Genomic DNA, 20,548 nt, shown 5'->3' with positions numbered 1-20,548 from the left:
CCTCAAATCTGGCATTCAACGCCGCGGCGAAGGAAGGATTGAGCCGCTTGTTCAGGAACAGAGTGAGTGGAGGCGGGCGGGGCCCGTGCGGGGTCAATCAAGTGCCGGACTCTTGGCGCCCTTCCGTGCGTCTTGCAGGGCGGGGCGGCGCGGGGTGATTTTTTCTTTCTTTCCTTTCGCACCTCGTCCTGTCAATCTCATCATCGTCATCGGGGCTGGATCGACAGCGGATCACCGAGCCAATCAGCGTAGCAGTCGCTCATGGCTTTGGCCGGCCCGGCCTCCTCGCTCGCGCTTGATAGATCTTGTCCTGCTGCGCCAAATTGAGCTCGTGGCCCTTCTTCATCATCATCATGTCCTCGCCCACGTCGCTCCCCTACCAAGAGCCCACGCTGGGCATGCTCGCCTCCACCACCGGCTTCATCCTTGCCCTGAACGTTTCCGGACATCTGGTCGACCGTCTCTGCTCCTCCGGTCTCGTGGCTCAAATCATCGTAGGCGCACTCTGGGGTACGCCCCTCGCCCAATGGCTTCAACCGCGCCCAGCCGTAGAGGAATGCGTACATCTCCTTGGCTACCTGGCGCTGCTCGCCCTCGTGGCGACGGCGGGAATCGAGATGCGCGTCGATGTCATCTCTCAGGGAAAGATGTTGGCCTTGGCCGTCCTTGTGGGGACGACGGGCATCTTGCTTCCCATCGGGCTCTCCTTGCTGCTCCTGCCAGTGGGCTTTGGGTTCACGCTCCTCGAGAGCTTCGCGTGTGGGGCAGCGCTTAGCTCGACGTCGTTGGGTACCATTCTAACTTTACTTGCGAATGTGAGCGATCACAAACGAGGTGATGGGAAGAGGAGGGATGACAGAGGCGAATCAAGAGGCGGACCTGTCGACGAACTAGGACGTGAGAACAATGGGGGCGAGCAAGGGGGTTTGCTCGACACTCGCGTGGCAACCGTCCTTGTTGGGGCAGCTTTACTGGACGACATCGTTGCCCTCGTCCTGTCCAAGGTCGTGCAGGTCCTATCTCCCTCTGCGGGACCCTTGGAAGCATGGACCATCGTGCGCCCAATTCTCAGCTCGTTGCTACTCCTGGGCGTGACAGCTGCGCTGTGCTCTCGCTGGATACTGGGGCCTACGGTCAGATTCCTCTTTTCGCGGCCGATAATGCGGAGACGCTTACGATCTTCTAGTCAATCATTCCGTATGGGCGATTCGGGACCACAAGTATCAGCAACCACAACGACTACCTCAGAGCACCCCAGGCCCGCTCGATCCTCCGCACCATGGATCTCCCCCATCGGCCTCGCAACAACGGCACTCATCGGCATCATACCCCTCTTCGTCACCATAGCGCATTATATCGGCTCCTCCCCACTAGTCGGCGCCTTCTGCGCCGGTGCATCCATGCAGCGCATCTACGAGGCCGTCATCGAGTCAGAGCAGCTGCGCCTCTCCGCCCATGATGACACGGCCAGGCCATCGCGGGGCCGCCAGCCCCTCACCACCATCTCCCCCTCTTGCGTGACTCAGTACTGGTCCTCCGTGCAATCACGCCTGCTCCTCCCCTTCTTCTTCGCCTCCATCGGATTCGCCATCCCGCTCACCCGCCTCTTTCGCGGTATGATCGTCTGGAAGGGCTTCGTCTACGCGGGGATCATGGCAGTCGCCAAGGCTGCGGCGGGGTCGTGGTTGCTCTTCTTCGATTGGGTGGAGAGAAGGAGCGACGCTAAGGCGGCGGCTCAAGTACAGCAGAGAGGGCGAGGAGCGGGCGAGCAGGACGACGAAGGCTCAAGGCTGCCGGACACTTCTTCAGGGTTGCCGACGATGCCGCCTCCGCTTACCCCACTTGCCATCGAGGATTCTGCTCCACCCGTCGCCCCGAGCCTCAAAAGCTCAACATGGTCCGCCTCCCTCCTTCTCGGAGTCTCCCTCGTGGCCCGAGGCGAGATCGGGTTCCTCATCCTAGGCCTGGCACAGGACTCTGGTCTCGTCGGATCCCCCACATCGTCGTCCTCATCATCATCACAAGACGCTTACATGGTAGCAGTCTGGGCCTTGATCCTGAACACGCTCGTTGGTCCGATTAGTGCGGGAATCCTTGTCAAGATCCGTGGGGGAAGCGTGGCGAGGCAGATATCGTGGGGCAGGTGGGGGACAGTGTAGCTGCAGCGAGGGGCGTGGCGCCTGACGAGGTTGCACTTGCTTGATCAGACGGAGCGACTCGCTGTACAATCAATCATTCCGTAAGTCGTGCAACTTTCATTCCTTTTGTTGATTCGAGACCGCGAAACTCCGGAGTCCTCTAGCCCTCAGCTCGATCGCATCTCGCCACGACACGCATCTACTAAAGCTCCACGCGCCCCCCAGCGGCTTTGTTCACCACGCTCTCCACACTCTCTACGAATCCTTCCGCCTCAGGCGTACCCCCTGCCGCGCTCACCACACTACGGGAAGCCTGGTGCGCAACGGAGGAAGCCTCCTCAACGACCAAAGATGCCACACTGCCAAAGGAAGCCGTGCCCTCCGACACGAGATCAGCGGCCGCCTCCGCGTACTCGGCGAGGGTCTCTGGCGTAGGCTTGGCCCCCGCAAGAGACGCGGCCGACCTGGTTGCGTGGTGCAACTGCTCTCCCAGACTCTCCGCCCCTGCGGCTTCGTAGACTTGAGACGCAACAGAGGATGCGCTTGACCCCGCGGACTCGAGGACGTCACCTGCCGCTTCCACGTACTCGCTGGCCGTCTCCGGCGTAGGCTTGGCCCCGAGGACCGAAGCGGCTGAACGGGTTGCGTGGTGGAGCTGGTCTCCCAAGTTGTCTGCTCCCATAGCTTCGTAGACTTGTGATGCAACGGATGAGCCGGAGGAAGCTGCAGAGTTGAGATAGTCGCCCGCCGCCTCCACGTATTCTCCCGCACTCTCCGGTGTAGGTTTGCCGCCAGCAAGCGAAGAAGCGGAGCGGGTTGCAGCGTGGACCTGCTCTGCAAGACTTTCCCCTCCCATCGCCTCGTAGACGCTTTGTGCCCCCTCCCCGACCCCCTTCCCAACCTTATCGAGCACACTCTGCGCCGACGCTACATAGTCCTCCACCCTCTCTGCCGTCACCTCCGCCCCAGCAAGCGAGGCGGCTGAGCGCGTGGCGTGGCGAAGGGCCGAGCTGGCTGACGAGGCGGCTTCTTCTGCGCCCACGAAGGCGACGGCGGGCATGGCCTCTCCGACCAGTCCGGCGGCGGCTTCCATGTACTCGGCGGCAGACTCCGGTGTGGGCTTGAGCCCGGCGCTCTTGGATGCTTCGCGAGCGAGGGAGGAGCCCGTCGACGAGGCAGCAGAGGCGAAATCGTTCAGACCCGTCTTGACCGCTTCTGTGAACCCGGCCGCTTGGTCTGCAATGTCCGGCGAGGAGGAGGAGGAGGAAAGGAGAGAGGAGGCAGAGCTAGGCGCATCGTCCGTTGCGGCTGAGGCGACGGAGGACCAGCTGGCTGCGGCCGTGCTTGCCTTGGAGGAGATAATTGACACCGGATTGGCGCCTACTGGTTCTTCGCCCTTGATAGCCGCGAGCTGCTCCTTGGCGAATTGGTCCAGCTCGGCAGAAGCGGTATCATAGAGTGATCCAACCTGCTTGCGCAACCTGACCACCTCGCGCTGTACGTCCCCCTCCTGTCCGGCGTCGATGCCCAAGATGCCCGCGCCGAGCTTTGTGCTTCCCTTCCTGACTTTGCTCAACTCCTCGTCGAAGAGCTTTGACCGCACAGAGAGGCCGTCGTCCCACTCGCTCCAATCCTGCCTCGTCTGGTCGAACTTGGCGCCCTTCAACAAACCGAGGTAGGCGCGCTGCGCTTCGGCGATGTAGCGCTCCACCTGCTCGACCGAGGCGCGCTGTGCCTCCCACTGCTCAGTCTGCAGCTGCGAGTAGAAGCCGTCCAATTCCTTGAGCGCCTTACCCCTGCTACGCTGCAGCTTGTTCCTCTGTTTCTCCAAAGCGGCGCGCCCTGCCTCCTCGTGGCCCCCGCCCTTGACTTTATTCAGCGCCTTTGTCAATCGGGCGAAGATACCCTCCACCTCGAGCTCAACATCCTCGGTCAAAACCTCAAAGCGCTCCGGCAGCCCTTCAGCAAAGCGTGTGCGCAGCTCTCCAAACCTTGCCGTTACCAGAGTGTACTCCTTTTCAATGAGCTGGGCGAGCCCGGCCTCCCACGCCTCGAGCTGTTCTTTGGTCGATTGGGCCTCAACGGCGCGCGAGGCGTCGGACGCGGCTGATGCGGCCGGGTCGGGGGCAGCGAGGGGTCCGCCGGTTACGTGGTCGGCGACCTTGTTGATGCGGTCCGCCAGTGAGGGGTCTTCTTGCGCACGGATAGCCGAAGCCTTCTGGGAGGAAGCGGGGCGAGGGAGTGGCGGGCGTGAGGGTGGGTCAGTACGCTGGGTCAGCAGGCGAGCGACAGAGGACCCGCGAACACGACACGCACCGCCTGCTCCTTCTTCTCCCTCTCTACCTGCTTTGCCTCCTGGCGCACTTGCTTCGCCTCCCCCTTTGCCGCCTTGACGGCCTCACTGCCTGCCTTGCTTGCCCTGTGACCAAAAGCCTTTGCGAGAAGCTTGTCCATTTGCGGGCGGATGTAGAGGGCGTACGCGCGGCGGACGGCTGGGTCGACGTGGTTCACGTAGAAAGAGTGGGAGTGGCGCGCGGACGAGACAACGAGAGGGTGACCATGCGTTACGTAGGCGCCGTACGTTGCTGAACCAAGGGCGAGGGACTGGGCATAGCCGCGCTCCAGGTGCGGGTGGACGTCGTGTCGGCTGCGAGCACCGGGAAGAGCGAAAGGTCAGCGACGGCTCAGGACTCAGCTGTTTTCCCGCGATGGCGCTGCGGACTCACTATATCCTCATAAGTGGGACCGCCTGCTTGTAAGCTGGCTGAGTCCACTCATCGACGACCTGCCTCGTTGCAGCCCACCTAGGTTGCACCCAGTTGCGCACCTTCTTGTCCGCCACTTTCCTGCGGGGCTCTACATGCTTATTGTACGCCCAGCGGCCCTGCTTGGCTGCATACCTATAGTAAGGCTTGCTGGTCTTCCACGCCGCCTTGGCGTAGGGAGTAGCGACGTCGACGTACGGCTGGACGTGGGGCTGGACGCGCGCCTGAGCCGAGGCAATGTAGGGCGCTACGATGGGTTGGAGCTGCACTTTACCCTGAGCGAGGGCGCGGCAGTGGGAGCGTGAGTCGCGCGGGTTGTAGTCGAAACGGAGCGGTTGGGATGGACAGGTCCAGAGTGCGCCTACTAGCATATAGAGGGCCGAGAGGCGCAGAGCGAGGGAGAAGAGGTAGGAGGAGAAGCCGCCTGAGCGTCCTTGTTTGCGTTGTTGTTTCGATTTGCTGGACTTTGCGGCTACTGTTCCTCGCTTGGCCTTGGTATCATCCTAAGGGCGAAAGGCGCAGCATATATCCACATCGTGAGTTGCGCAATGCTACCATCTCCACGTCTCGCTCACTCTCGCACTCACATCATCAAAACGAATTACAGAAGGTGTCGCAACGACTCCTGGCGCTTTGTTATTCGGATTCCCACTCGGAGGCACTGAGCCCACACCGCCCACTCGAGAGGGAGTGGTCTTGGGGGCCATGGTATTGCTGCTGTCGCGGCGGGTTGGATGGGGAATGGAGTGTTGGTGTGAAAGAGAGAGAGAAAGAGGAACGAAGCCTCAACTGCTGCTGCGCCGCCTTCTTGTGATCGGGACCAGGCGCGGGGCGGCAGAAACACGAGACAACAGACAGACGCCAGACGCCAGACCTCCACGTTGCTGGATTTGGCTGGCTGGCTGGCTGGCTGGCCCATGCGCATCGATCAGATCAAGCAGACCGAACAGCGAGATAGTCTACGCATCCATCGGGCCGAGCGATGCGATGCGATGCGACGCGACGAGATCGTCAGACGTCGGATACCACGCAACGCCACGCCACGCCACGCCACGCCACGCCACGCCACGCCACGCCACGCCACGCCACGCCACGCCGCGGCATCGTCTGCTCACTTCTCGTCGACTGAGTCATGATTGTCGTTCTGATGTGTAATGCAAGGGCGTCCGACCATGCTACGACTGCGACTCACTCCCTGCCCTCCTCTTCCTCACACTTCCCCTCCCTCCCTCTTTGCCCCCTCCACAGGCTCAGGCTGCACATATCCCCACTCCTCGCCCCTCTTCCCCCACATATCCGCCCGTTCCCTCGCAAGCTCAACCGCCCATCTCCTAACCCTCGGATGACCAATATCCGCACTAGCCCCAAAGAAGGGCTGCAAGTCCTCCACCCCATATCGGCTCTCATACTCGACGGCCTGCAGTATAAGCTCGAAGCGATCGAGGTCCTTGACCAACACGGACTCGAGCGACTCCCTCGCCTCATACTCCTCCCAGAGGGCCTCGATCCTCAATGCTGCGGGACTCGATCCCAAGAGATCGTGCACGAGGAACTGTAGTGCCTCTCCTTCGCGGCGAAGCTTCTCTTCCTTGCTCACCCCGTCCAGAGGAGTCAGATCCCCCACCTCTGCTTCGGCCAAGTCGTGCACCAGGGCAAGCATGACCGCTTTTCCTATGTCTAGCCCGACATTGGGGCAGAGCATGGCGAGGAGGGCCATCCGGTACATGTGGTCTGCAATGCTCTCCGGAGCAGGGACACGATGATGGAGCCATCCGGTGCGCTTGTTCCGCTTCAGCTGCTCGAGGCGATGCATGAAGCGTAGCACTGAGGGATAGTCGCTTTCCTCTTCTTCGCCGGGCTCGCAGCTGGCGAAACGGGCGTCGGCGGGGCCACGGAAGAGGGTGAGGGGGGAGGGACGATGCAAGGGGTTGGGTTGGAGGACTGTTGTAGTGGAGGTGGGTGGTGGCGGGGGCACGTACGGCGGGCGAGGGGAGCGACGTCCGCCTGTCGAGAGGCTTGGGGAGGAGAGAGCGGATGTAGCTGGAGGAGTAAGGACGGACCCTGAGCCTGGAGCTGTAACGGCGAAACCTCGCGTTGCAATACGCGGGACATCGTCTCCCTCAACATCCGTGTCCTTGATCGTAGGAAGAGACGCCTTGCGGTCCCCCGTCCCCGTTGCGAGGAGCGCTCGGCGCGTCGCCCTCCTCAAGCTGGGAACCATCTGTCGTTCCTGGTAGGGTAAACTCGTCTTGGGCTCGCGATCGAAGCCGCTCGTCTCCCTCTCCCTGCCTACGCTGGACAAGACTGCTCCTGTTGGGATGCCTCGCGCCGTACTGCCCACAGTGCGTCGTTCCTGCATCGGAAGGGATTGGGCGAGCACCCTCTCCTTCTCCTCCTTATCGCGCTTCACTTTGGCCTCTTCCAACTGTCGGGCACGTTCCTGCCATGCACTCCACTGTCTGTCGTCTCCCTCGTCCTCCTGCTCGCCCTTTTTCCCATCCTCGCCCTCCTCCTCATCCTCCTCCGCAATACTATACTTCTTGGCCGTCCTCCTCCACAACGAACGGTGCGAGGGGGCATGCGGGGCGAGCAGGCCGCTGAGCCTCAATTCCGCGTCGGCGTTGCCTTGAGCGTGGCTACGGCGATACCCAATGGCGGTGCGACGTGGACTGTCCTCTCCTCCTCCGTCTGCTCGGGATGGCTCGGTGCCGCGAGTAGCATTGGCGGGCGGGCTGCCCTTCTTGGCGGGTGCGATGCGGCCGTCCCTCCTGAGCGAGGCGGGATCGAAATTATCCACCAACGAGGCTCGACGAGCATGCGCGTCCAGACCTTCGCTGGCGGCCACGAGGGCAGAGAGGGAGCCGGCATGGTGGGCGCCGACACTTGCGGGGACGCCGCCTAATGGATCGCGCTTCTCCTCCCCCTTTGTCCCCACCGCAGAAGAATCGTCGTCGTCCGCGTCTGCATCGTCTAGTGTACCGCCCAGATCCTCTTCCTGCGATACGAGCTTCTCCTGCCCACCTTGTAGCGCCTCCCTCCTCTCCTCGCCCTCTCCAGCATCAACGTGACCATCGACGCTCAACTCCTCATCGATATCGAAAACGGCCGCCTCACCTTCATTTACTGGCTCCCTCCCCGCTCCATCTTCACCCTCCCCATCCACCCCATTCATCTGGTCTTCCGGCGGCGTAAGGCTCACGGTCGGCGCATGGTCCGGCGTCTCGGCGAATGCGACCTTGCGCTTCGCGCCGGGGACGTCAGGAGTCGAGCTCGAAGCTGAAGCCGAAGCCGACTCGCCCAGTCGTTGTCGCGTAGCCGGCTTGAGGGGCTCGGCTCCGCTTGGCGGCGGATTGCGTGGGCGTAGCTGCACGTTGGCCGAGGGGGAGGGCGGGGCCTTTCCTACTCGCCCGCCCGGACGTGGGGTGGCCGCGTCCCCCTCCCCTGACTGGGCGCCCAGGTCGAGCGAAGGGTGAGAGGGGAGCGATTTGCTGCCTGCGCTGTGACTCAGGGAGGAGGGGGCCATTGTGGGGCGTGTCTTGGTGCCGGGAGGGGAGCGGGGCGTGCCCGTGTTCGCGTTGGCGTTGGCACTGGCATTGGCACTGCTGCGTGCGGGGACTTGCTCATCCCCACTCGGGGTGCGTACCCGCGCCACACGTTGTCGGCCTCTTCCCCTATCCTCTCCCGCTTCTTCTTCTTCTTCTTCGGCAACGGAGGTACGCGCACGCCTGACGGTCTCACTATCTGAATTCTCGACGGACGTGGCCGCACTAGTAGCCGCGGAGGTCATAACGCTGTGGTCCCCCTCGGGGTAGCGTTCCTTGAGTCGACGACGCTGCGCCCAGTCTTCTGCCTGGCTCATCGTCGAGTCGGACCCCTTGCCTCGCATGGCGAAGCTGGCGCTGAGTGCTGAGAGCGAGGCGGATAGATTTGCATTTGGCGAGGAGGGGGGACGACGCGTGAAGGCCGAGGCGGGGAGGATCGAGGGGGCGTTGGCGGCGGCGGCGGCGGAGGAGGTGGTTACGTTGCCGTGCTCATGCTCGAGATCGTGGTCGTGCTCGTCCCGCAGTTCGTTGCTGCTGCCCTCTGCTCCTCGCAGCATCATCGTTGTGCTCGGTGGGGGAACGGTGCGTGCCTGCTCGAGCACAGCTTCTGCCTCCCTCTGCGCTCTTGCCAGCATTCCATCCAGCTCCCTCCTCTTCTGCCGCACCAGATCCATGACCTCCTGCTCGGCCGTCACTCTCCATGCTCTGAGCTTTGCGAGACCCGTAGCGTCTAGGGCTGAGGCTAGCGGGTTTGAGCTTGCGACGGAGGGTAGTTGGATGTTGGCGGAGGAGGAAGAAGGGGATGGCGAGGTGGGCGGTGTGGTGACGAGGTGCGCGGGGAGACCTTGCAGACCATAGTGGCTCGTGGCGCTTCGTTGCGTCGTCAAGGCGGGACGCTGCGACTGTGATTGAGACTGAGTCGATGGCTGAGCCTGATCCAAAGAACGAGGCGAGCCAGACGTGATGGACACCCCATAGATGGACGAGAAATTCTCTTTGCCCTCGACTTCTTGAATCTCGTCATCGTACACCAGCCCAGGCAGCAGAAAGACATGCCCATCGTGTGGTTTGATCAATCCATCTCTACTCGCGCTCCTCTGAGCGGGGGACGGGGAAGCCTCGCGCTGCTGCTGCTGTTGCTGTTTGGCCCCATTGGCATTGGCGTTCGCTTGAAACCCAACAGCCCTACTCGGCCCAAGTGAGGCGGCCTTCTCCACCGCATATACCGTCGTACCGCAATGCAGGCAACGCAGCGCTGGAACCGTGAAAGGTCCACCGAGGGAGACGAGTTCACGGCCTACGAGGAGGGGCAGGGAGACGGATACCGATGTAGATGAAGGGGAGGACGAGTCGTCGAGCTGTACGCGGGTGGTGCGAGCCTCTTGGCCTTGCGCGGAGGGGGAGGGGGATGAGGAGGAAGATTTGCTCCCGCCGCTGGTGCTGGTGGGGCTTAGATATCGCACCCGCACGTTGAGGCAGCGACAGGCTGCTACCCTGCTCCGTGTGCGCTCTACTCGAGTCATTCTTCTCCGCTGCTGCTACAGCCTCGTTCTCTCAAGACGAGATTGAATGAGCTGCTGCTGCTCTGATTGGAGAGGCGGGCAAGAGGTGGGATGAGAGCCGGTTCGGGCGAGAGCGGCACGAGGGCGGACGCGGGCGGGCAGAGATGAGATGAGTTGTGATGGGAGATGATTGCGATCAACATTGGCAAGAATCCTTGGTCCGTCTCTTGTCGTCGCCCCTCGTCCGACTTGACTCGTCTCCGCGCCGCGCCCCACACCCACACAGCCTGGCTGGGCGCTGTGCTCTCTCTCTTTTCCTCCCACTGGCCCCTCAAGACACGGAGAAGCGGAGAGGCGGAGCACTTTTTACTTTATTGCCGTTGCGCACGGGCGTGACCTGACCTCGAGAAGGACACAACGAAAGGAGAGAGAGGTATAAGAGCAATGCTCGAGGAGATTGATAGATGATTCTTCACTTTCCCCCCGGACCCTTCAAACACTAAGGCAGCATGACCAGTCACGTCAATACCAACAAGGCTGCCGTCCTGCACGGTCCCAAGGACTTGCGAATCGTGAGTACTTTTCCTGCTCGCCTCCATTCACTCGTACGACACTCATCCTGTTCCCTCTTCCCTCGCAGGAGACACGCTCCCTCCCCACCACACCACCAGCAGGGCACGTCCACGTCACCGTCCTCGCCACAGGACTCTGCGGGTCCGACCTGCACTACTACCTCCACGGCCGTAACGGGGACTTCGCTTTGCGCCATCCCATGGCTCTGGGCCACGAGAGCGCCGGGATCATCAGCGCTGTTGGTCCGGAATGCCCTGCTCAACTCAGTGTGGGTAAGCGCGTGGCGATCGAGGCTGGCTTGTACTGCAGGGAGTGTGAGCGCTGTCAGGAGGGGAGGTATAACCTCTGCCCCTCTATGCGCTTTGCCAGCTCGGCAAAGACGTACCCACACCTCGATGGGACACTACAGTCCACCCTTACATGGCCGGCTTGGGGCGTCCACCTCCTCCCCACCTCGGTCTCGTACGAGGTCGGAGCACTAATCGAGCCGCTCAGCGTCGTTCTCCAGGGGATACGGCGTTGCGCCCTCGCCAATGGGGAGCGGGTCCTCGTCACCGGGGCGGGGGCGGTCGGCCTCTTGGCGTGCGCTGCGGCGAAAGGAGCCGGGGCGAGCTACGTTGTTGCGGTGGATATCGATGAGGGGAGGCTAGACTTTGCGAAGCGCAACAGCTGGGCGGACCAGACGTACACGCTGGCGAAGAGTGCGCCCCCTGTTCAGGGCGAGGAGCCGGCAGTCACGATGGGGAAGGCACAGAGGGTTGCAAAGGAGATGGGCGAGGCACTCTCCCTCGACTCAAGCGCCGGTGCATTCGACGTAGTATTTGAATGCTCGGGCGTCCCCTCGTGCGTGCAATTGGCGATCTTCTCCACTCGTCCTGGAGGACGCGTAGTCCTCATAGGTATGGGGAGCCCCATCCAGACTCTACCCATAGGTGCGGCCGCGCTGAGGGAGGTGGACATATTGGGCGTGTTTCGCTACGCGAATACCTACCCGCTCGCCATGGAGATGTTGCAGCGTGGCGAGTTGAAGGGGATCGAGAAGGTCATTTCGCATAGGTACACGCTGGAGGAGGCGGGTGAGGCGTTTGAGACTTTGGCGCGAGGGAGGGGAAGGGATGGGAGAGGGGTCACAAAGGTGTTTGTTGTGGCGGAGGAAGGGGAGGAGTGAGCGATAGAAAGGAGCGTGGGTCAGAAGGTGAGGTGACTCGATATTTGCGGCGCGATAAGAGAGAGAGAGTACACAGATACGAAACAACACACACACAATACCACGTCCTTACACCACGCGACTAGAAGACGACCTGCATAGCCCCCGCCTCTGACTTGACTATCGTTCTCCCCTCCATCCCCTCCCTCCCCACTCGCCCAACAACATGCCTCCCCGTCCACCCCTTCCTGTCCTCCCTGACAACCCACTCCCTCTCATCCCCACCACCCGCACCGCTACCCCGTGGCGGGCTAACGTCCAGCCTCCCCACACGGGTCAGCAGGTCGAAACTCCCCTCAAAGCTCGGGTGATGCTTCACCTCCACTCTACCCGTTCCCGAGGTCACGCTCGAGTCTAGCGTGACACCCTTCCCCTGCTCAACGTAAGTCACCCTCACCGAACCGGCATTACTGTGAGCTCGAGCCTGCACTGTATGATTGTCAGTCCTGGCGGGAAGCTTGACGTCCAGAGCCACATGTCCCGCGTCGGACTGCACGTCCAGTCTTTCCCCGACTTCGAACGTCCCCTCTACACTCCCTGCGTTGCTCACCACTTTCACCTCGGGGCTGACGAGGTTGCCGAGCCGGACAGATCCTGCGTGGCTCCTGATGGCTGCCTGGTTGCGCGCTTCGATGGAGGCGAGACGGAGGGAGCCCGAGTCGAGACGGATAGCGAGGTTGGCGCACCTGATGCTGCCTGATAGGTGCGGGGAGGAGGCGGACGTGGATGTGGGCTTGACGGAGCCGGCATGCAAGGCGATGTTCGTGTGCTGCTGCGTTTGGATTGCCTGATGTCGTGCGTAGCGGGAAGGAGCGGGGGCAATCAGGGTCAGCGTCGACTCTCGTCTGGCCTTCCCCTGCTCCTCTCGCATACTTACCCCAACACGCAACCCGCCCGCCCCCAACTGTATGTCCAGGCTGCGCGAAACGACAGGATCCGACGCATCTACCTCCCAGCTGGTGTCAAGCGTGTCCGCCACCACTTCTAGAGGAGGGAGGAGCGGAGCCACGCTCGATGGTGGCAGGGCGAGGTGGATTCGCACCTCCACTGCCACCTGCGAATGGTCGGCTCGGTGGCGATGGCCCTATGTCGGCGGATGGAGAGGAAGGAGAGGAAATGAAGAAGATTAGCGTGAGCTGAGCTGAGCTGAGCTGAGCCGAACTCAGGTGGACACGGCACATCCCTCTGCCTCTACATTTACTCACATAAACGCCCAATCCCTCATCCTTCTCGCCTCGCTTCATCTCCCCAACCCAAACTGCATGCTCCCTCTCCCGTACACTACGGAAGAAGGCCTCCACTCCAGCCTCCCCCTCCCCCTCCTTGACTGCACTGTCCCCTACGACGGTGATGTGGCCTCGATACGAGACGCCGAGTGCGTGCAGCCAAACGGCCTCCCAGTCGGGCGTGTACTTGAGTGTGAAGTTAGCCACGCTAGAGTACCAAGGCCCGCCATGACCGAGGTAGTCTGGTCGCTCCACCGGTGAAGACCAGGAGGCTCGGGACTTGGGATTCCCATCGTTCGGGGCCGGGGAGGGAGGTAAGGGGTAGTCACCCGATCCTGAGCCTGGGGCTGAGCCTGAGTCGGGTTGTTCAGAGCTAGAGTGGGTGGCCCACTCGCGCATTGAGACTATGATGAGCGTCAAGAGGACCAAGACTAGGCAGACGTTGACTACGCGCTTGCGACGGGCAGAGAGGGGCTTGCGCTGCCAAGCTGGAGCCCAGGGCGCCGCTCGTACGTCGTGTGATCGCTGGGACTCCTGGCCAGAGAGGAGCGGGGTGGATTCGCTGTGAGGCTGTGTCTCGTGCATTCCTTCGGGTGGCGAGGACGAGGACGAGGAGGTGGAGTGGTAATGGTAAGGAGGTGGAGCTCCTAAAGGATCGTAGCGCTGGCTGTACTCCCGGAGGGACTCGCGACCCTCACCCTCCTCCTGCTCCCTCTCTGTCGACCGACGGGGCTTCTGGTCTATTGCCATTTGCTGCCGTAAAGTGATCGGGCCTACGTTAGATGTGCGTGTATGCGTGCGTGCGTGTGGGCGGGCGTGGGAGGCAAAGATGGCTTGCTCAGCGTGGGCGAGCAAGGTCAGGTTGGATTGGATGCGCAGCAGAGGTCCGTCAGTCGTTGCGGGGGCGCGATTCAGCTGGGTATTGAGTGCGAAGTGCGCAGCAGGTGAACGCTTGACTTGATGGGATGGTGCTGAGCGCGAGCGTGGGAGGCTCGTAGGGAGGGTAAAGCGACTGAGCGTGACCCTGGTGGTCTCAGCCGGGTTGAGATTAGACTACTTAGCGCGAAGCGAACCTGCGAAGGCGAAGCACCCTGAGACGACGAGGGCGGGGGCTCATTCAGCCGGCCACGAGGCTAGCCTCATATCGCGTATTCATCTCTCGCTGTGACTGGTCCATGACAAGAAAGCAAGGTGACTGATAGAGATGAAGGACGATCATCCGCAGTAAGCTTTGGCCATCCTTACCATCAGCTGTAATGAGTGGACTTTCAGGCGTGTGCGGTCAGCGGCACCCCACCCTCGCCAGCTCGCAAGACGCACGCCGCACGGCCCTCTGCCTCTGCTCCTTCTCCAAGCACGGCGTCTTGCCGCCCGCCCGCCCGTCCATCGTCACGTCACTCACTCATTCACGCATCGTCTTGCTGAACTTGAAAAAAATCATGATCGCAATTGGCCGTGGCATGCTTGCCCTCTCGCTGATCGACATGCCATCTTGGGTAAGAGAGAAGAAGGGAAAGAGGTCTGATGCGCCGTTGCGCTTGCGCTTGCGCTTCTTCGATTTGAATGAGAGAGAGAGGGAGAGAGGGGGTGGCTTGGCGTGCTGCTGCCGCCGCCGCCGCCGCCGCCGCGGCAGACGCGGATGCCGAGGAACGCTGCGCTGCTCGTCGAGTGAGCGAGGGCTGCACAGAACGAAGGAGGAGGCCGCGTCGACGTCTGCGTGTGCGCGCGAGAGAGTTGGACTCGCTCTGGCGTGCGTGGGCGTTGGAGTGGCTCACGCTCACACGCTCACACGCTCACACTCACTATAGGCTCGGCGGCAGGCTTGGCTCGCGCCGCGCCGGGCCTGCAGGCAACAAACACCTGCTCCTCGCCAGGCACCAGAGGAGTGTGAAGTCGCGCACAAGAAGGCATAATATGCACACTCGCGCGCCCAGACAGACAGACAGACAGACAGACAGCTAGCTTCGCCCGTCGGCCCCTCAGACTCCTCGACCCCTCGCTCGACCCCTCTCAACAGCCATCGATGAGCGAAGAGCGGTGAGCGGGTCAAGTCGAGTCGCCGCGGAAGAAGGCGCCAAACAGCACACAGCTAAGGGAGCGTCCTTTTCGATCCTATCATCATCATCCTCTCCTTACCATTACCCCCTCCAATCCTTTTACCCCTCCAATCCACTCGACTCGATTCGTTCACTCTTTTCCTCTCTCTTTGACTCGCACCACACTCTTTCACTACACTACATCACTCTCTCCTCTGCACTCCGCACCCCCCATCACACCCCGCAACAATGAAGCTCTCCACCGTCTGTCTCGCCCTCCTCGGCCTGGCCTCCCCCGCCCTGTCCACAGTCTACATCACCTCACCCGTCGCAACCACGAGCGCAGACGGGGGTAAACGCCTCTCGATCCAATGGCAGGACAACGGCAAGTCACCCAAGAACAAGGCGTGGGGAGGATACAATATCTGGCTCGCTGCTGGGAGTGAGAGTGCACAATTCAAGTTGGACCAGGTTGCTTCTAACTTGGATACCGACAAGGAGAAGATCACTTACAAGGTGCCGAAGGATATTGGGCCTAAGGGCAAGTACTAGTGAGTTAGGGGGGCGCGAGCGTCAGCGTGAGCGGAGAGAGAAGAGGGGGAACAAGGAGCTGACGCTAACCACCCTCTGGCTCGCGCCGCAGCTTCATCCGCATGGAGTCGACCAAGCAAGCAGCAAACGGTACGGCGGACTTTATGGCTTTCTCTGCACGCTTCGAGCTGGACAACGTAACCGGCCAGTTCAACAGCACCGTCATGGCCGCCGCGCAGGGCAAGGAGGGGGCCGCACCCGGTGCAGCTTCGTCCTCTGCTGCTGCTGGCGCGTCTTCCACGGGGGCTGCTACGGGTGCGAGCGGGTTTTCCACCTCGGCCCTGGGGGCCGCAGCTAGCCCTACCTCGAGCGCTGCCTCAGCGAGCAAGTCGGGTAGCTCAACGAGCGGTGCCGGATTCAGCGGACAGGTCAACCTCGCTGCTATCGCCGGTATGGGAGCCGTTGCCGCTGGTGCTGTTGTGCTTCTCTAAGCGCGAGCGCGAGCACGAGCGACGCTCACCTCGAATGGCTCGACACACGCAGCTTGAGGCGTCTGTGACGCTTCGCTGCCCCCAATGAGCAAGACCTCAACACCATTCTCAATGTCAAGTCTGGCTCATCTGTACCAAGCCCATGCACGCCACACCCTACGCTTCCACATGCTACGCTACCCACTTCGCTTCTTCTCGCTCACCTACCTGCTCTCGTCTTCGATCTCGATCATCATCATCATACACTCTTTCTTTTATCTCTCTGTTTCTGTCATTGTAGCGCTGCGCGCAATCAGGATGGCATTCTCCACAACCCCGCGCCGAGATGCGATGAGTGATCCATCCAGCCTTGCACTTGCTTGCACTTGCTTGCGCTGACTCGCCGTGCCTTGCGGTGGAAGAGGCCCGTGCCCTCAGGCACTCACTCGTGGCGTGAGAGGGACGGGGACGTCGGATCTCCACGACGACGTTGCCTTTGCTTTGCATCCAGACCGCAATATCGCGATCGACATCGCACCTTCCTTCGCAAATAGCTTTCCGCACCACTTACAACTCTCCTCTTTGGAAAACCTGCTCGGCAGACAGGGAAAGACACGCCAGGAATGGCCATCGACCGCAAGACCCGTCCTCCCGAAGGCGGGGCACCTAGCTACGAGTACGTGCAAGCGCACGACGCGGCTTCTGCTCCTCCTTCTTATGAGAGTGTGGTGAGGGAAGGAGCTGGTACTGAGAGCCAGGCTGGTCGATCCGATTCTACCAGAAGGGCATGGATCGCCCTGCAAAGACGACAGAGCGAGGCGTCCCTTTCTTCTTCTTCCGACGACGACGAGACGTCAGCATCCGTGGAACAAGGAGTGGCAGTACGCTCTCCCGCCTCCTCTCCCTCCTCTCTGTACCCCTACGACAGATCCTCAGCGTCGTCGTCGTCATCGTCATCATCATCGTCATGGTCACCTTTCGCGTCGATCTTCCACCGCCTGGCCAAGTGGCATCGCGAGCAACGCAGCCGCTGGCTGGCGGCCCTCGTCGAGCACGAGGCAATGCATCGGCGCATGCTGATGAGTGGAATTGGGCTCGGGCTTGATCTCGACAGTGAGAGCGAGGCCGAGGGCGAGGGTGAGGGCGAGGCCGAGGGCGAGGGCGTGGTCGGCGGACAAAGTGACTTTGAGCAGCAGCAGCAGGAGGGAGCGCCGTCATCATCAGGCTCTGGGGTTGCAGGCGCAAGCACGCGAAGACGAAGACGCAACGCTTCCACCTCCCTCGAAATGACACGCACCAAGGACAAGGAGCGCGCCAAACGCCTTCGCCATCGTCATCGTCATCAGCAGCGTCTTCTCGCTCATCATCGTCGCATGCTCTTCGCCAAGGTCTTTTGGGTAGCTGTCGCTGCAGGCATTGGGTGGTGCTTGCGCTCATCACAGGAGAAGGCTGCCCAAAGTGGGGCTGGTGGAGGAGGAGGAGGAGGAGGAAAGGAGGAGTGGGGCTGGAGTGCCACAGAAGGGACAGGGCAGGTCGATGGGGGGAGAAGGTGGAGAGAAAAGGGCACCGAGCTGATGAGGGGTTGCAGGTACGTCTGGCGCTCTTGCCGCTAGGCCGCTTCAGGTCAGGATGGCGCTCAAAGTGATATGTTGTAGCATTACGTTCCAATTACAGGTCACGTCACCACTCATTCCCCCATGCTTTGGTTCACGTCATCGCTAGAAGGTCAACTCAGGCAGTACCCACTCCCCATCCCTACCTCTCTCCACCTTGTGTCTGATCGTAAAGTCCTCCGCCGGGCTCAAAGTCCCATAAACATGCGCAAAGACAGTCCCCGCCGCTTCCTCCCACCTCAACCTCGGTGACTCCCCATCTTCAGGCCCCAATCGTTGCCTCTCCACACCGCAGATCCACACCTCCGGTTCGGTGGAGAAGAAGCGACTCAACGTGCCTGCGAGCTGGCGAGAGGTGGACAGGTGGATGAACCCATCGCTCAGGTCTATGCTTGCTCCGGTCCACGAGGAGGAGGGCGTGGTAGGGAGGGCAGCATAATCTGATGGGGTGAGGATCTTGTACAGGTGCGTGGCGCTTGCAGTGAGTAGGAAAAAGGGAAGAGATGGGGTCAGCTCGAGGGGAAGATGCGCTGCTCTTCGTGTAGACGAGCAAGAGGAGGCGGGGACTCACGAGCGCGGGTTCGCCATCTTGTTGAGGAGTGGGTGGGGACGTGCTGGTTGGCAGGAAGGAAGGAGAGGGAGGCAGAGTGGACTTGTGACGCCCGCTTTGATTCAGGCACAAGGCACACACACACACACCCCACGGACACGGAGAGCGGAGAGCGGAGAGCGGGCGCGGGTGGAGGCGTGTGCGCCAATTGGCTCACATCGACGTGGAATTGGAATGAGCAAAGTCGCACACTTTTTTGTCTCCGAACCACCACCACCAAGAAGACCCCACAATCCATCCCCCTCCGCATCCCCTCCGCATCTCCTCCTCGGCCTCAGCCCTTGATGGACCTAACGGGCTCACTACCCCCCATCACCCGCCTATGGGCTTACTCAAGCATTGCTCTTTCCCTGAGCGAACACATCGGTCTCCTCTCCCGCTTCTCCCTCTTCTACTCACCCAGCCTAGCCTTCCTTCCCCCCAACCCCCAACCCTACCGAGCTATAACTACCTTCCTCTACTTCGGACCGCTAGGCATAGACTTCTTCTTCCACCTCTTCTTCTTCGTTCGCTACGCCCGCATGTTGGAGGAGAACCACTACGCGGGACATCCGGCAGATTTCGCCTGGTTGGTCCTAGTGTGCGCGATCGGGTTGCTCCTCGTTGCGCCAGTTGTGGTGGCTGGGGTGCCCTTCTTGGGAGGGGCATTGGCCTTCTGCTTGGTGTATCTGTGGAGTCGCCGAAACAAGCACGTGAGGTTGAGCCTGTTCGGCGTGCTGGTCATCACAGCGCCGTATCTACCCGTAGCGCTGTGTGGGTTCAGTTGGGTGTTGACAGGAAGTGCCACGGCGGTTAAGGGGGATCTGTTGGGCGTTGGAGTGGGACATGTCTGTGCGTAGCTCGCGCGCAGAGAGAGAGAGAGAGGCGCGAGGGGACGATGCTGACCAGTGTATCTCGTTCGCGCACAGATTACTTCTTCGCGGATGTGTGGCCAAAGGAGGTGGGGTCTGGTGGCAGGGAGCTACTGGGGACGCCGCAGTGGTTGTGAGTGTGTGAGGCAAACATGGGGAGTTGCATTGTACACAAGCTCATCCGTCCATCCCCCTCACAGCCGCCGACTGATCGAAGGTCCCGCAAGGCGCAGGATGTAGAGAGGCGTAGTGTAGCGTAGTCACATCGTGTCTCTTCCTCTCTCTGTCACACACATACATCTGTACAAATACCCATCTCATTTTCATCTCGCCATCACTCCACCAGCCTCCCCTCCCTCCCATTCCCCCACGGATCCACAATCTCACTCGGATCTTTGGCCCTCTTCTCCTCCTCCTCCCCCAAAACCCCCGCCTCCCTCAACACCTTGACCGTCTCCACAAGCGCCTGTCGACTGACAGTACGCGTGCTCGTCTCTTGTCCCACAATCACCGTGTTCGAAGCGTGATTCGGGCGTTGATCCCCAGCCCACCTCACCTTGTCCAGCCACGCATCCACGTCCTCGGGCTGATACCCTAGCTCCTGAACAATAAAAGAGCGAGGCGTACCCGCAGCGAATGAAGAGGCGGAAGTGAAATCGTGGATGGACCCTTCCAACTTCTCGAGGAATGAATCCAATGCAGCATCCCGCCTTGTAGCTGCGATACTCCAGCTAGGCCAAGGAGTAGGCACCTCGCCTATCTTCCTCACCTCGCCTGAATCGAAGTAGGGCTTCGTAGTGAACGTCTCCCACATGAAGGCCGATGTGCTACCAGCATTGACCGAGTCCCTCAGACCCTGGAAGGAGTCCTGGATCGAGAAGCTAGGCGCCTTGCCATTTCCGGCGGTCCAACCGCGCTGCAAGGCCATGACGCTCCCCATAATCTGACTGCCGGATCCAGCACGGGAGATGCCCAGCGTCGTACCCGCCAAATCCTCAATCGAGCCGTACGCCTTCGTCTCCTTGCCCGTGATGACCGCCCAGACTAGACTGCTCCTCACATAGCTCCCCACCAATTTCAGGTCCACCTCCTCCCCCGCGGCACGCTTCGCGATACCCGCTACAAGGGCCTCAGTGAGCGCAATGGCTACATCTATGCTTCCGTCGCGGAAAGAGGTGAGGATCTGCCCTGTTCCCGAGGGGCAGGGAACGAGGGTTATGTGGTCCTGACCCCAGGGGGAGCGTGCGAGGAGGAGAAGAGGTGAGGCAAAGTGCTCCGGGATGTAGCCTATGCGCAGTTTCCCTGAAGTCGGGGCGGACATCTTCGTCTTTGTTGTTGTGATGTGGGAGGGACAGGGAGGAAGGAAGAAAGGAAGGAGGGAAGAAAGGACTAAAGTCAAAGTCGCCGCGAGTCAAAACGGCATCCTCGAGGCCGTGCGCACCTGGGCGTGTCTCAGCTCCACTCGATTTCGCTGCCTCAGACGA

At 61.3% G+C, this 20,548-nt stretch overlaps 10 protein-coding genes across 10 annotated transcripts; 5 read left to right on the top strand and 5 right to left on the bottom strand.

The window, feature by feature from the left end:
• Nucleotides 1-180: 180 nt before the first annotated feature.
• On the top strand, nucleotides 181-2,432 carry BDZ90DRAFT_98124 (hypothetical protein). Its single transcript, XM_025509987.1, has one exon. It carries the CDS (start codon nucleotides 354-356, stop codon nucleotides 2,157-2,159), a length of 1,806 nt encoding a protein of 601 aa, XP_025359465.1. The 5' UTR covers nucleotides 181-353; the 3' UTR covers nucleotides 2,160-2,432.
• On the bottom strand, nucleotides 2,250-5,670 carry BDZ90DRAFT_98156 (hypothetical protein). Its single transcript, XM_025509988.1, has 4 exons — nucleotides 5,491-5,670; nucleotides 4,865-5,406; nucleotides 4,455-4,785; nucleotides 2,250-4,356 (listed from the first exon to the last, which is right to left on the bottom strand). Exons 1-4 carry the CDS (start codon nucleotides 5,608-5,610, stop codon nucleotides 2,341-2,343), a joined length of 3,009 nt encoding a protein of 1,002 aa, XP_025359464.1. The 5' UTR covers nucleotides 5,611-5,670; the 3' UTR covers nucleotides 2,250-2,340.
• Nucleotides 5,671-6,083: 413 nt separating this feature from the next.
• BDZ90DRAFT_234794 (hypothetical protein) lies at nucleotides 6,084-10,077 on the bottom strand. The gene has a single exon (XM_025507149.1). It carries the CDS (start codon nucleotides 9,966-9,968, stop codon nucleotides 6,114-6,116), a length of 3,855 nt encoding a protein of 1,284 aa, XP_025359463.1. The 5' UTR covers nucleotides 9,969-10,077; the 3' UTR covers nucleotides 6,084-6,113.
• A 108-nt stretch (nucleotides 10,078-10,185) lies between these two features.
• On the top strand, nucleotides 10,186-11,808 carry BDZ90DRAFT_256575 (GroES-like protein). Its single transcript, XM_025507896.1, has 2 exons — nucleotides 10,186-10,519; nucleotides 10,588-11,808. The coding sequence occupies exons 1-2, from the start codon at nucleotides 10,457-10,459 to the stop codon at nucleotides 11,686-11,688; spliced, it is 1,164 nt and encodes a 387-aa protein (XP_025359462.1). The 5' UTR covers nucleotides 10,186-10,456; the 3' UTR covers nucleotides 11,689-11,808.
• BDZ90DRAFT_98100 (hypothetical protein) lies at nucleotides 11,749-13,478 on the bottom strand. Its single transcript, XM_025509986.1, has 4 exons — nucleotides 13,085-13,478; nucleotides 12,941-13,022; nucleotides 12,605-12,657; nucleotides 11,749-12,514 (listed from the first exon to the last, which is right to left on the bottom strand). The coding sequence occupies exons 1-4, from the start codon at nucleotides 13,244-13,246 to the stop codon at nucleotides 11,810-11,812; spliced, it is 1,002 nt and encodes a 333-aa protein (XP_025359461.1). The 5' UTR covers nucleotides 13,247-13,478; the 3' UTR covers nucleotides 11,749-11,809.
• A 1,612-nt stretch (nucleotides 13,479-15,090) lies between these two features.
• BDZ90DRAFT_234792 (hypothetical protein) lies at nucleotides 15,091-16,329 on the top strand. The gene is made up of 2 exons (XM_025507148.1): nucleotides 15,091-15,540; nucleotides 15,633-16,329. The coding sequence occupies exons 1-2, from the start codon at nucleotides 15,239-15,241 to the stop codon at nucleotides 16,009-16,011; spliced, it is 681 nt and encodes a 226-aa protein (XP_025359460.1). The 5' UTR covers nucleotides 15,091-15,238; the 3' UTR covers nucleotides 16,012-16,329.
• Nucleotides 16,330-16,385: 56 nt separating this feature from the next.
• BDZ90DRAFT_234791 (hypothetical protein) lies at nucleotides 16,386-18,037 on the top strand. Its single transcript, XM_025507147.1, has one exon. It carries the CDS (start codon nucleotides 16,614-16,616, stop codon nucleotides 17,601-17,603), a length of 990 nt encoding a protein of 329 aa, XP_025359459.1. The 5' UTR covers nucleotides 16,386-16,613; the 3' UTR covers nucleotides 17,604-18,037.
• BDZ90DRAFT_234789 (hypothetical protein) lies at nucleotides 17,618-18,261 on the bottom strand. The gene is made up of 2 exons (XM_025507146.1): nucleotides 18,175-18,261; nucleotides 17,618-18,078 (listed from the first exon to the last, which is right to left on the bottom strand). The coding sequence occupies exons 1-2, from the start codon at nucleotides 18,189-18,191 to the stop codon at nucleotides 17,709-17,711; spliced, it is 387 nt and encodes a 128-aa protein (XP_025359458.1). The 5' UTR covers nucleotides 18,192-18,261; the 3' UTR covers nucleotides 17,618-17,708.
• A 236-nt stretch (nucleotides 18,262-18,497) lies between these two features.
• Nucleotides 18,498-19,201, top strand: BDZ90DRAFT_224333 (Der1-like protein; the record flags this gene model as incomplete). The annotated part of the gene is made up of 2 exons (XM_025504611.1): nucleotides 18,498-19,044; nucleotides 19,122-19,201. The coding sequence occupies 2 exons, from the start codon at nucleotides 18,498-18,500 to the stop codon at nucleotides 19,199-19,201; spliced, it is 627 nt and encodes a 208-aa protein (XP_025359457.1).
• Nucleotides 19,202-19,213: 12 nt separating this feature from the next.
• Nucleotides 19,214-20,413, bottom strand: BDZ90DRAFT_234788 (hypothetical protein). The gene has a single exon (XM_025507145.1). It carries the CDS (start codon nucleotides 20,383-20,385, stop codon nucleotides 19,399-19,401), a length of 987 nt encoding a protein of 328 aa, XP_025359456.1. The 5' UTR covers nucleotides 20,386-20,413; the 3' UTR covers nucleotides 19,214-19,398.
• Between the last annotated feature and the right edge of the window lie 135 nt (nucleotides 20,414-20,548).

The sequence above is a fragment of the Jaminaea rosea genome (genome assembly GCF_003144245.1).
Source record: "Jaminaea rosea strain MCA 5214 unplaced genomic scaffold BDZ90scaffold_18, whole genome shotgun sequence".
Classification (NCBI taxonomy): domain Eukaryota; kingdom Fungi; phylum Basidiomycota; class Exobasidiomycetes; order Microstromatales; genus Jaminaea; species Jaminaea rosea.
This window is presented reverse-complemented; position numbering and strand designations above follow the sequence as displayed.